This window comes from Corapipo altera, unplaced genomic scaffold, assembly GCF_003945725.1.
Source record: "Corapipo altera isolate COAL_440 unplaced genomic scaffold, ASM394572v1 0, whole genome shotgun sequence".
NCBI lineage: Eukaryota > Metazoa > Chordata > Aves > Passeriformes > Pipridae > Corapipo > Corapipo altera.
In genome coordinates, this window is record NW_020884872.1 from 83,365,062 (window position 1) to 83,377,899 (window position 12,838).

Below are 12,838 nucleotides of genomic sequence, written 5' to 3' on the forward strand. Positions count from 1 at the left end.
GGCTAATGGTTTTAAACTGAAGAAGGGTTAATTTAGATTAGATATAAGAAAGAAGCTTTTTATAATGAGGATGGCAAGACACTGGAACAGGTTGCCCAGAGAGGAAGTCAATGTCCCATCCCTGGAAACATTTAAAGCCAGGTTGGATGGGACTTTCAGCAATCTGGTCTAGTGGAAGGTATCCCTGTTAAGTGCAGAGGACTTGGACTAGATGGCCTTTAAAAAGTCCCTTCCCATCCAAACTATGATCCTATGACTCTATTTCACTTACAACTCCAGGGAGCTTATTAGTAACAACATGGACAAAAAGTCACTTTTTCAAGCAGCAACTGTTTATTATTGGGAAGAACATTAGGACTTTATTTTTTTCTCTTACATATATTCGATTTGAATAAAAATAATTTAAAAAATTTTAATTTCTTTTTATATTACATGAGAACAACTCAAAACAAGGACTGTGAATTTTGGAAGCAAGAAACATAGACAAAACTCTTGTTTAGCTGCTGAGATGTAGTTCTTGGATTTTTTTTTTCTCAAAAAACCCTCAAATAGAGAAACAATCACAATTGTCATTCCAGTGAAGAAACTTAATCCATCTATAAAATATCTTTAAGTTTGAGAATGGTATATAGTTACACTAGAAAGTATCCATAATATAGTATGTGAGTTTTAATATACCACCTAAAATATATAGCTTCTCAAACTTTACAAGGTCAAATATTTCAGACCATATTCCAGTGGAAAAACACTACAAACCTATTACAATCATTTTAAAGTTCTTGTTGAATTAACTTTTATTTCCTTTTGAGGAATTTTAATATAATATTTCAAGCAATAAAATATTTCATACAAACTAGCTTGCCAAAATTTATTCACACTAACCTGGACAACCACTGTTTTAAAGGATGAAGCACCTTTAGTAACAGTGATAAAGCATCACTGTTAGTGTAGCTGATGAAGAAACAGATTTTGTGCACAAATTGGTACAATTTTCACAACAATTCTGTAAATCTGATACAAATTACTGTATATTCTGTATTCAATTAACCGGAATTAAAATATGCTTATGTCTGGGGCAGGATTACAGTGTTACAAGACAATGAGTCTATTAGTTAGTCCAATTCATGTCACTTGACAAAGACTTCCAATAAAACACTGATTTCTTCTTCTTTTATTTTTAAAATACATGCAAACTACTGCAATTTCAATTCCCTGGCTTATCTTGCCTCTTTTCAGCTGAGTGTGAATATAGTTCATTTTTTCATTAAGTTCTGGGGCAATGAACATCATTCCGCATCACCTGAATGGATTCTAAATAAAAAAAGCCCCAAAGAGGTTAAAAAAAAAAAAAGGCAATTAGCACATCAAGGTCTCACTTTAGAAGACAAATCTGCAGAAATACGCACGGTAAAAATGAGATGGACTTTGTGTAGATAGTTATTTGTATTGAGTACCATATCAAATTCAATGTAACTGTGCCAGTCATGGCTGTCTGATGGCCTGATGCAAAACCATTCTTCACCGAGTACAAGGAAAAAACACTATTAATACGATTGTCAAAACTGTTCTCTTGTAACAGTCTAACCTCAGGGGTTAGCTCTCTTCTAAAGAAATGCTTGAAACACTGGCTGGCGTTGCAGCCTGACAAACAACCTGATGACATCTAAGGAGACAATGTCAAGCCCTTTTAAAAATAAACATTTCACTTCAGTATATTTGGGGGGGGTGGGTTGTTGTTTTGTTCTTGGCTTTTTTATTTTTGTAACTGTCTGCTGTTTCCAGCACCATCTCAGAGGCTGGAACGTTTCATTCCTTCCTCTGCCAGTTTGTCCTTTTCCACTTGGCAGATGCTGACCACCACACCCGCTGCTCCTCCGAGTGCAGCAGCCACCAGGACCGCCTTCTTGTTTTCCTTGTCTGTTATCTATATCATCAGTGGAATTTACAGCCCTGGAATGTGATTTCTGAATCAATATGCATTTTCTTTTCCTAAGGAATGCCTTATTTTGCAACCACAGCTGTGCAAAAATACTCTAATTTTAACTAATGAGTGGGTAGTGGCTCTTTTGAGACAAATCAGTGATGCAATTTAAGACCAGGTAAAATTTTGGACCTAAACTATGCCAATTGTCTTTCTTTCTAAATTAATAATAACTTTTAGTTTTACCAAGAAATATTCTATTGGTATGAACTACAGAGTTTTTGAAATTATGATGCATATTTATGTTTTACTTCTCTAAATATATTACTCATTTGTTTAATTCATTCAGGATTCTACCATACTGTCAACCAACTACAGTAATCCAAAAATATTTTCTGCTTATAGAAGGGGTTAAATCACTAAGCCACACCTTCCTGCAAAGCTGCAGTATTTTCGATTGGTAAAAAGCATTTCTCATTGAAATAATACTGAAGTGGAGCCCTAGCCCTCCTCCATACATACGACTGTCAAGTTAATTAACTTTTCAGGACAAAATGCTAATCACATTCAATGACAAGCCAGGCTGTTGTGTTCAAGACAGCTCCAGCGGTAGCTCTGGTGGCACAACCGTATATCTTGGGTCAAGCTTAGGTGTGAAATCCTTGAAGTTCTTAGATGCTTCAGTGCCAAATACATCTAAAACTTTTCTGTTCATGAGAGCAAACCTGAAAAAGAACAGACAAGAGAGCATGAACGCAAGATTAATTTACTTATGAAAAAATAAAATCATTGTTAAAATTATTTCACTTCATAAAAGGCTTCCAAAATCTCTGAAATACAGGCTTCAGCCTGCACTGTTCAGAGATCACAAGTTTTTCAATTCAGGCAATAAGGATTTAAAAAAAAAAAATTGACAAATGTGACTAATAGTCTTTGTGTAGGTATACTTCATATAATGCAACTTGTGAAAAAGGGGAGAATCCCTTTTGACTTTTAACTCCACAAAAAAAAGGTCAAACCAAAATATACTACTGTTCTCTCTCATTCCAGTAAAGCAAACTCTGCACTTGCCTATCCAAGTCTGGATAACAATTTTATGGGTGTTACAACATATTTCCATTTCATTACTCTTCAAAATCATAGACTGAAAAATTTATGAAACATCAAAAGAAATTGCCTCTATGAAGAGAGCGTCAAAATTACTATTACAGAGATTTGCTTCAGATAAAATAAATGGGCAGAACAGAACTTCTTTTCCCTCCTCTCTTTCACCTAAGGCAAGTTTAGGATTAAGACAAGATGGAAAAATGCAGACAAAATTGGATATCTGCACTAACATCATCCCCTGTATCATGTTTGTATGGCCTCAGAGGCTGCCTGCAAATGGCCTCCAGGCATCCCAAGAAATACTTCCCACTACATCTAGCAATGCATTCAGTCATCCCGTGTGTGTACTGTGCCATGGGGAGTGTAGGTTCAACATGGCCCAGGGATTGGCCTCTAATTTCACTTCTATTTTTACAGTCCGGTGAGTTTGCTGTCACAACAAATGTTACCTTTTACATTCCCATTCATAAACTGATCTACATCAAGATCTGGATGCCATTAAGATCAAGATGTTTCCAACACATACTGCACCAGTATAACAGTGTACACTTCACTAAACTGTATTTTTATAAATCAGTTACAGCAAAATCTATTTTAAAAAAAAAACTTTTTAGATCCCTGCAGCAAATAATAGACAAAATATCCAGTTAAGATATTAATGTGTAAATTTATGACTATGATCAGTAAAAATTTTTCATTTTTCAATTTTTCATTTTTCCAGGGGGAGAAAAAAATCCTTTTCCAACTGAAACAGATGTCCTATAAAAAACTACTGAAACTTTAAAGTATTCTTAAGAGACATTCCAACATTTCCAGTAATGCTTTAAAACACAGAGTAATTCCATGTTGTCGATCACTGCACATAGTGAGTGATTTCTTCAGCATGTATAGTTGTTTACTGGATTCTTCATATTCCACTGAAATCTGAAAGCATTCCACCCTCCAAGTGACTTAAGATAAAAAAGGCTTCAAGTAAAACACTCATCTGCTGAAGAGTCTTCACAAGATTTAAGTGTTTACTCCTGTCATTAGATTAAACCAAATAATGTTGCTTCAGCAGCAAAGAACTTCAAGTGTACTGGAAACCATTTGAAAAGCGAAGTAAATCCTCAGGAAATTAGCCCTTATGTACTTTTATTGCTCTGCTGTTGACAGTGAATGACACAGAAAGCTAAATGTGATCAATGACATGTTTAGACAAGCCATAGCACACCCCTGATTACATACCTGCCCTTTGTTAGTCGTAAAAGAAATTTCCAGTATGAAGGTCTCAGGTTCTGAACTTCCATGACAGCCTGCAAGGAGAGGATTCTATCAGAGACAGCTGACAGCATCAGGCAAGAGCTTCGTCTGCTACATTATGTTGCCAAAACTGCCAAAAGGATTTCTGTGGAAATAACTTTTACTGCTTTCTGCTGAATTCAATGCTCTGTGTGACCTCCACCAGCACAGACTGATATTCCCAGAAGAGTATCATTTACAAGTGGTGGCAATTTAATTACATCTCATTGCAGAGAAAGCAACAGCAATCATCAGTCTTATGTACATGATTTTGCACTTGTAGATGCAAAATTTACCTGCTACTTTGTACCCACTGCATTTTGCGGTCTACCATTTCTTGTAGTCATATTTACATTCAATGTTACATTATCTTAAATAATGTCTTATAACCCAAATTCTTGTCTTCTCACCATTCCATTATTTTTCCATCTCAGTTATGAATATAGTGAATAAGAAACATCTCAGCATAGATCCCTAAGAAAATACATATACAGATAGTTATGGAGGTCCAGAAAACATGCAGTGGGATGTTTCAGCAGAAATAGAATAGTAATTTGTGTACCACTGAAAAGTTGCTTTTCCAGATGATGCAGAGGATAAATGGACTGAGGATACAGGCATGGAACTGACTTCAGAAGCGCAAAAGCTTGTTTCGGGGTTTTTTACTATTTTTTTGCAGATTTTTTTTCAACTAGGCAATTAATTCAATAACTTCAATTAATTCAAGTCAGCTGAAAGTCAAAGCTTTCAGTTGATCTAAAAACCCATAAAATACTCTATTGTATTGTTTGCCTTTGATAAACTGTCGTTTCATGTGCTTATGAAAGTCTATACATGTATTTTCATCTTCTGGGTCAATGCATTTTAAGATCCTTTCCAAAGAATTCAATGCTTTGTATAATATATTCAACTATAAGCATATGAGAAACTGAGTCCCAGAAATGACCTTTCCACAGTGACACTCAAAAACAGGATGCAGGAGCCCCGATTCACAGCATTTTGCTGCAATCACTACATCACACCATCTTTTCTATATAACTGTGTTCCTGTGCTCCTCATTTCACTCACCTTTTGACCTAAAGAACTTGATGTTCTGTTAGAGAATGACATACTTACTGCCTGAAAGCATATCGATGTAGAAATGGCATAGATGATGCTGTCTGCATGAGGAAAATAGGGAACCTTCCCTGCTTCAATGCCTTTGAAGTATATAGTCTATAAAAATAGACAAAAAATGCTGAGTAAAAGAAAAGTAATTTTTTATTTTTTATTTCACAATTTCAAAAAAAAAGTCAACATTATTAACTATGCTGATATATTTTTTATACGTCCACAAATGTGAAATTGATTGAGATAACTTACAGAAGTTATCCAAGGTCAATCTAATAAGAAGCTATTAATGCATAGAACAGGACTAGCAACAGCTTGGGTGTTAGAGATCCTAAAGACAAAAAAGGGAAAGTTTCCTCTATTAAATTCTTCATTTTAAAAAAGCAAAAGAACAATGCTATAACTATTCCAACAAAGTGAATATTCACTGTTCTTAAACAGCTTGAAATCACATACTTTACTTTCTGAGAAAACATGTAAAGTTTATTTTCCTGAGCACAGCTTGACCTTGCAAAGCAGCACACGCCTCTTTGGTCAGTTACCCTTGGCTTGCATAAGATGATAAAAGTAGTTTTTAAAAAAAAGGAAAGAAACAACACACAGCACTTTCCTCATTTCATTGCAGCCACGATGTCTCAAAGTCCAGAGAAAACCATGAGCAATACAAGACAATATTGATTTTTTACAACTGGTATTCTAAAAGTCAATATGGATAACTCAGAATTCTTTTTATATCACCAATATCTGAACTACCTTCAGAGCTTTGTCTAGGATAACAAGGAGCAGGAATAAACAGAGAATATCTTCCATTTTTATGTTTAATTTTATGAATAACAAAAAAAAAGTTCATTCTATTTATGTCCTTTTAAGTGAACTCTGCTCTGGTAATGGAGGTGGATAAATATAACCAGGGAACGAGGCCCTCACGGTTTGCAGAAATATGTGATTCAGGATGATGCGCAGTAAGAGAACATTCTCAACTCATTCCAGTGGTGCTGTTTGGGGAATAATCATGACTAAGTCTCAATCTTATGGAAAAATCACAGTAAGAAATCAAACGCTGGTTAGCAAATTCTAATTAAGATATCCAAACCCTATAACTTCTTTTTTGTCCTGGGCTCCTAATTTTAACAAGTTCATAGAAATAATTCAAGCTTGAAGATTAGCAATTAGAACAAAGTTCATTACAAAGCTGGGAATTCAATCAGTTGAAGCACACTGACAAACAACTCCAGCTATAGACTAAAATCTAAGCCATTTTGAGTTACCATAAACTGCTGAATGCCAAAATTAGGGAACAAAGGCAGGAAGTTAAACTTTAGCTTTTGGCAATAAATCTGCAATTAAGGACTAGGTCTGATTTATCTTTCTGGCAGAACAGACATTCTTGGAACTTTCAGATTTAAAAAATATGCAAAAGCTACAAAGCAAAGGGTTATCAGGAGATTAAGAAAATTCATGGAGAATATACATGGAGACTAGTGGATAAAGGACTTTTAAAATGAGTCAGAGAAAAGAATATAAGAAAGAAATGAGACCCCATGGCAGCAATGCCTCTTGGCACACATCAGGTACTGAAACACACCGTCACCACACAACTTTGTATTTTACTGGAATTGCCAGACAAAGCCTATGAAGTTCATTTCCTTTTTTCTGCCTTGAGAAAATAGATGAAGACCTCTGTTACAAGGATAATAACTTACCTCTACTAATTTGGACACCAGATACATAGAGATAGTTGTACTTTTGTAAAACATCATAGAAATCCCTGCTAGACACCCTGTAACAATTAGAAAACAAAAGCACTGTTACTTGTGTTGCTGTTACAGTATGTCAGCCCAACACACACTGCACAAGACTATTTATTTCTGTTGCTACAACACAGTTCAGTGATCTTCCTGTGCTGCCTGTCCAAATATGGTTTGTGTCATTAAAAAGAGAAAGTTTTGAAACTCTGAAACAAATCTGTACTTCAGTGCTCAGGAGCACGGTATCAAACTTCTCTCTTCTTTTTGGAATAAGAGATCTCTGAGGTTCCAACATGTGACAGATGCACAAACAGCAGGGAAGGGCCTGCACCACCACAGAAATTTCATGGCAAAAGGGTTCTTCTTTGGACCCAGTGGAGTTCATAATTTCCAATGTGTATTCTGTCACATATGGAAGAATTACTATTTGCACCTCACATCTCTCTCACATCTCTACAGTTGAAAATTAAAGGACATGTCTGTATTTGTGCACACAGTGACATACTGTTCTTAGAGCTGACCATAAACCCCACACCATTTGATTGAATTTGCCTTACAATTTTAATTGCAACCCTTTCTTTGAAGCTACTTGAAACATCACTGTCACTTTGACACAATCATGATGTACACAGTCCTATTTTCAGCACAGAAGTCTGAAAAGGGAATGGGAGGACAGACAAGATGAGTATTTGCAGAGTCCCAACACAGGCAAAATAAACTGTTTTTCATGGACTCACCAGCTACAAGTGCATGAAGCTCATCATCTAGGTTCCGGACCCAGCGCAGGAAGCAACTTGTGCCCTGTAGGTGAAAAGAAAGAAGGATTAGCCCCATAACATTCACAACACATAGACTGCAGATATAACTCTATAAGCTAGTGATACAGCACACAGTATGAATTAAGAGTGTAGCGTGATAAGAGCATAGTGTGATAATATCCATAATTATAGCGTCATAGAATGGTTTGGGTTGGAAGGAACCTTAAAGATCATCTTGTTCCAACGCCCCCCTGCCATGGGCAGGAACACCTTCCACTAGATCAGATTGCTCAGATCCCCATTCAGCCTGGCTTTGAACAGTTCCATGGATAATGCATTCTTCTACTTGATAAGAGTGATATAATAGAAGGGAATTTAATTGATATGGAGGCAGCAAACTTTCCCATCGTAAGAGGTTTGTAAGAGAAATGTAAAATCACAATTGTAAATCTCTTAAGAGCTGTAGAAACTTTCATTACTGGGACATGTTCTGCCTGATTCAGTAATCCTCTTTACCACATCAAGAAACATTGAATTACATCAACAAAAACACAAGACATCAACGCAACCAAAGAACAATCTTTAAAAGCACCGGTGATAATAAAGTCAGAGAGTTGGACACTGTACCCAAAATATTTCAGTGTTTTAATTTACAGATTACCACTATCATTTCTTTCAAAATCAGAGAGCAGATCAATCTAATTTGAATACCAATCTAATACCAAAGCCAATCTTGAATTCACATCATCTTCATTTGCTGTAGCTGCCTAGACTCTTTCCCATGATAAAGGCTGCTTTCAACTACACACCAAACCCCTTGAGATTTTTCCATACATCCAATAAATTCTGGAACCTCAAAAACATATTAACCTAAAAAAATTAGAACTGCATATTCCTTCAGATTCTAAATGCCCCACGCATTTCCCTTTTTTTTGTCTGTGGTCCAATTTTTTTGAGCGAATAGAATCTCTGCTGCCCTACATGCTTATCTCAACCTGGAAAAAAAAATATAATGTAACCCAGATCTGTACAAGTTATGAAATGTAATCAATAACATATAGTAGAATCATAGACTCATAGGACCATTTAGCCTGCAAAGGTCATTTAAGATCATCAAGTCCAACTGTTAACTCAGCACCCACCAAGTCCACCACTAAACCATGTTCCCAAGCGCCACATTCACACACCTTTTGAACAGCTTTAGGAGTGGAGATTCCACCACTTCCCTGGGCAGCCTGTTCCAGTGCTTGACAATGCTTGCAATGAAGAAAGATTTCCTACTACCCAATCTAAAACTCCCCTGGACAACTTGAGGCCATTTCCTCTTGTCCCATCACTTGTTATTTGGGAGAAGAGGATGACCCCCCTCTGGATATAACCTCCTTTCAGGTAGTTGTAGAGAGTGAGAAGGTCCTCCTTGAGCCTCCTTTTCTCCAGACTAAACACCCCCAGTTTCCTCAGCCACTCCCCATAAGACTTGTGCTCCAGACCCTTCACCAGCTCCATTGCCCGTCTCTGGACAAGGTCCAGCACCTCAATGTCTTTCTTGTAGTAATGGGTCCAAAATCAAACACAGGATTCGAAGCGTGGCCTCACCAGTGCCAGTACTTAGTAAATAGTAAATAAAGGTCAGAGTAGGTCACCCTCATAAAATGAGCATCTGTAAGACTAAATTACACTTAGCAAAGAGCTTTTAAAAACACCAAAGTCTTTTCAGCTTTTCCAATTTAAGTATTTTTTTCTCTAAAGGTTCTGTTCTTAAGGTTTGAGCAAAAATTTAATTTTCAAATAAACTTCGGACAGCCTATTTGCATTTTGCCATCAAAAATTTTAAACCTTATAAATTCTTGTATTTACCTTTAATAACACAGAATGATCATAACTTTGCAGTGTGAATAAAGTGGCAGGTGAAAAATTGCAAGTGTGATTAAGAATATAAAAGTGCAAAAGCCACTTCAAGCACTGCACTGTGCAATGTATTCTGCCTTTAGGGCATGTGCCTTGCCATCTTCTCTTTTGGCATAAATAAACATAATTAGATTAATTCCAACAATAATGCATGAATACATATCAGTTCACAATCTGTCATCTTATAATAGCGTAGAAGGGCAGACTTCCAAGCTGTAAGTGCAATGTCTCCTCACTACGCATTGTATGTTCTGCAATTTCCTGCTATTTAGTGTCAAATAAGAATTCCAGATATTTGAGCCAACAAAATCTGCAAATGGCTTCTCTCTGGCAACACTGCCGCTACTGCAGTCACTACTTGTGTCTGCACTAAAATGCTTTTGTGTACCAGCAATTCCCTTTGAAATCTGAACGCACTTTCTCTGAAGTACTCCCTATCACCTGATCTCAAAACAACACTGCAAAATCCATCTGGTTTATCTGGAAATGATAGAAAAAAAAACAGGAAATGGAAGACTAGTTTTCTGTTTACAATTTGATTATTGCAATAGCATAGAATTTGTCAGTCACGTGCTGTAGCAAACAGCATCAGTACTATCAAGCAGTTGGACTTTTTAGCTCTTTGTGATATTCTGAAAAGTGAAATAAAAACCATGGCATTTATCATTTCTGTATGCTATACACTTACTTTGTATATACTGACGAAAGATCCCAAAAAGGCTCCAAGTTGGAAATTTTCCTTGTTATAGAAGAGGGAAAATAGCCGTGATGGTTGTGTAAACAGATGCCGGAAGGTGGAAGGAATCCGAAGGCAACACTGGATCAGGTAACCAATGCTAAACATCCTAATGAAGCCCTAGAGAAAAGAAAGAAAGATTTTGTGGTAAGAAACCATAAATTCAGAAAAAGGAAAAGCAAAAGCATCTAGAGAAAGACTTGTTTTTGACATCGAGCAATTTAAAACCCACTCTGCAGAGAATATGTAAAAATGCATAAATGCTTCCCCATTCCTCGTTCCCCTGTAAAATAGCAAAAGCAATAAAATCACAGACAATTGACTCCTCTTTAATTTCTATGGATTTCTGAAAGGCCTCAAGGGAGAAACTCTTTTTCTCTTCTACTCCAAAATTCTGTTGTTTGAAATAATCCTGATGACTTCATTTCCAGGTTACTGACCAGCTTTTAACCACAAATGTGTTTATAGAGGAAAGCAATGTGGTGGAAAAAAAGAGCACTTACACACTCAAATGTCTGGAGAAAACACTGAGGAGGAGAAAGTCCACCAAAAATAAATTTCAGAAAGTGTGAGAATTAGAAATGAACCCTGGTGGCTTGGCACAGACTTTCCTTGCCTGCAGAAAGGGAAAGGGCAAAACTGGCAGTTTATGTGCAGAGCTACTGAGAAAGGATAACATGGGTTCCAATGAATTTACTTACCACTCCACCTTGGATACAGATCTGCTTTTTCTTACCTTTTCACAAAACCACACTGACTTTTTCTTTCCATATTATTCCCCCTAGTTTCTCTTATAACTTCCTCCAACGCTTCCTATCATTATTCTTACCCTATGGCTGAACTTTTCTATTAATTCTGAATAAAATCTAGTTTTGGGTTGGAAGATGCCTTACATGAAAACTATCTGTGCACTCATCATTAGCAAATAAGGCAGGCACCTTATTTAATTCCAGTGACAAAGACAGAATTCCAGTGACAGGGACAACTGGCAGAGGGTTTGAGCAACTTTTCAGGCTCAGAAACTCACACTATTTTTACCTCCTGCAGAACTTCATAATACATCATAAAGCTCAAAAATTTTTATTATGGTTAAACACCTAGTAATAAACTCTTTCTGAAGCAATTACTCTCTGTGGTATTCAATAGGTGGTTTATGAGAATCAAGTGGAAGAAAATATGTTCTGTCATCCAATAATCCAGTATCACTTTTTTTTGAATGAAAAATTTCCATTCCTTCATCTGCTACTCTTAAAGTTACGTAAATTGTACATATTGCACAGTTCATTCTGTAATGAAAATGCCTACCAAAAGGTATGTGAGATAGGCAGAGGTGTAAATGTGCTGTGAATTTCGTGTAGTTAAAATATCACAGTTAAGATGAATGTATATTTGCACCTAAAATGAAGAGGTACCTTACGGCATAGTACATAGCTCTCATCTTCCAAAGAAAGGCATAATTATGATGCCAGGTACCATTATACAAAAACAAAGTCCTAAACCCAGCAGTTATGAACAAAACCCAAAACAAAACCACAAACAACAGAATGCTATTTATGACATTTTTACCCAGGAAAGGTGACTCTGATGGGGTGAGGAAACATCTAAATTTCAACTGAAAACACTCAAATGTATCCCTGATTTTATTTCTATTAGTAGCCAACTTAGAAGTGCTGAACTGAACCATGAGGTTTAGTGTTGATGTGCACAAAGCAGTGAGTATTGCACAAAATCTATCTATTTAGCTCATTACATCTACCAGGTGAAAGTGTATCACACTTACTGTTGTTTGTTTCAGAGTCACAGGAAGTATTATATCTTATAAGTAATGTACTATATTGTAACTTTCGCCTTCCATAAGAAGACCTCAAAGAAGAATGGAGGTAGAATACAGGAAAGCATAGGCAGGACACTATAATAAATGTAAGTGAGAAAAGAAAACTCTGCTAAGAGCCATTTCTCCACAGAGATTTTGAGTTGGAAATCAAATCAGCCAGAAGTAGCAGCACAGTGTAACGTCATATCTCCAATATTGTTGAATAAAACTTTTTTCTGCTTTTGAGAAACAAATTTCTTAATAATACAGTCAAGATATTGGCTTTAACTCAAATTCAAAAAAGCATGTGTGCACATAAAGAGAGTTCAGTAACATACCAAAAACTCAGACAACCTGTTGTAATACATTAGGAACTACTTAAGATATTTAAAATTAATTAAGATAATTAATATTTATTCTGGTATACAGCAGCCCATGTTCCTTCAAGAAACATAA

General features: G+C 36.2%; 1 protein-coding gene across 2 annotated transcripts in view; it reads right to left on the reverse strand.

Moving 5' to 3' along the window:
- Positions 1-310: 310 nt before the first annotated feature.
- TMEM135 (transmembrane protein 135) overlaps positions 311-12,838 on the reverse strand; it is a 173,012-nt gene continuing 160,484 nt past the window's right edge. For both annotated transcript variants that reach the window (XM_027655001.1, XM_027654912.1), the window contains 6 exons: positions 10,522-10,689; positions 7,905-7,968; positions 7,123-7,199; positions 5,426-5,524; positions 4,256-4,323; positions 311-2,646 (listed from right to left, as the gene is read on the reverse strand). In XM_027655001.1, the coding sequence (XP_027510802.1) occupies positions 2,514-2,646; positions 4,256-4,323; positions 5,426-5,524; positions 7,123-7,199; positions 7,905-7,968; positions 10,522-10,689 (609 nt within the window). In that variant the 3' untranslated portion in view covers positions 311-2,513. The remainder of the gene's footprint in view (positions 2,647-4,255; positions 4,324-5,425; positions 5,525-7,122; positions 7,200-7,904; positions 7,969-10,521; positions 10,690-12,838) is intronic.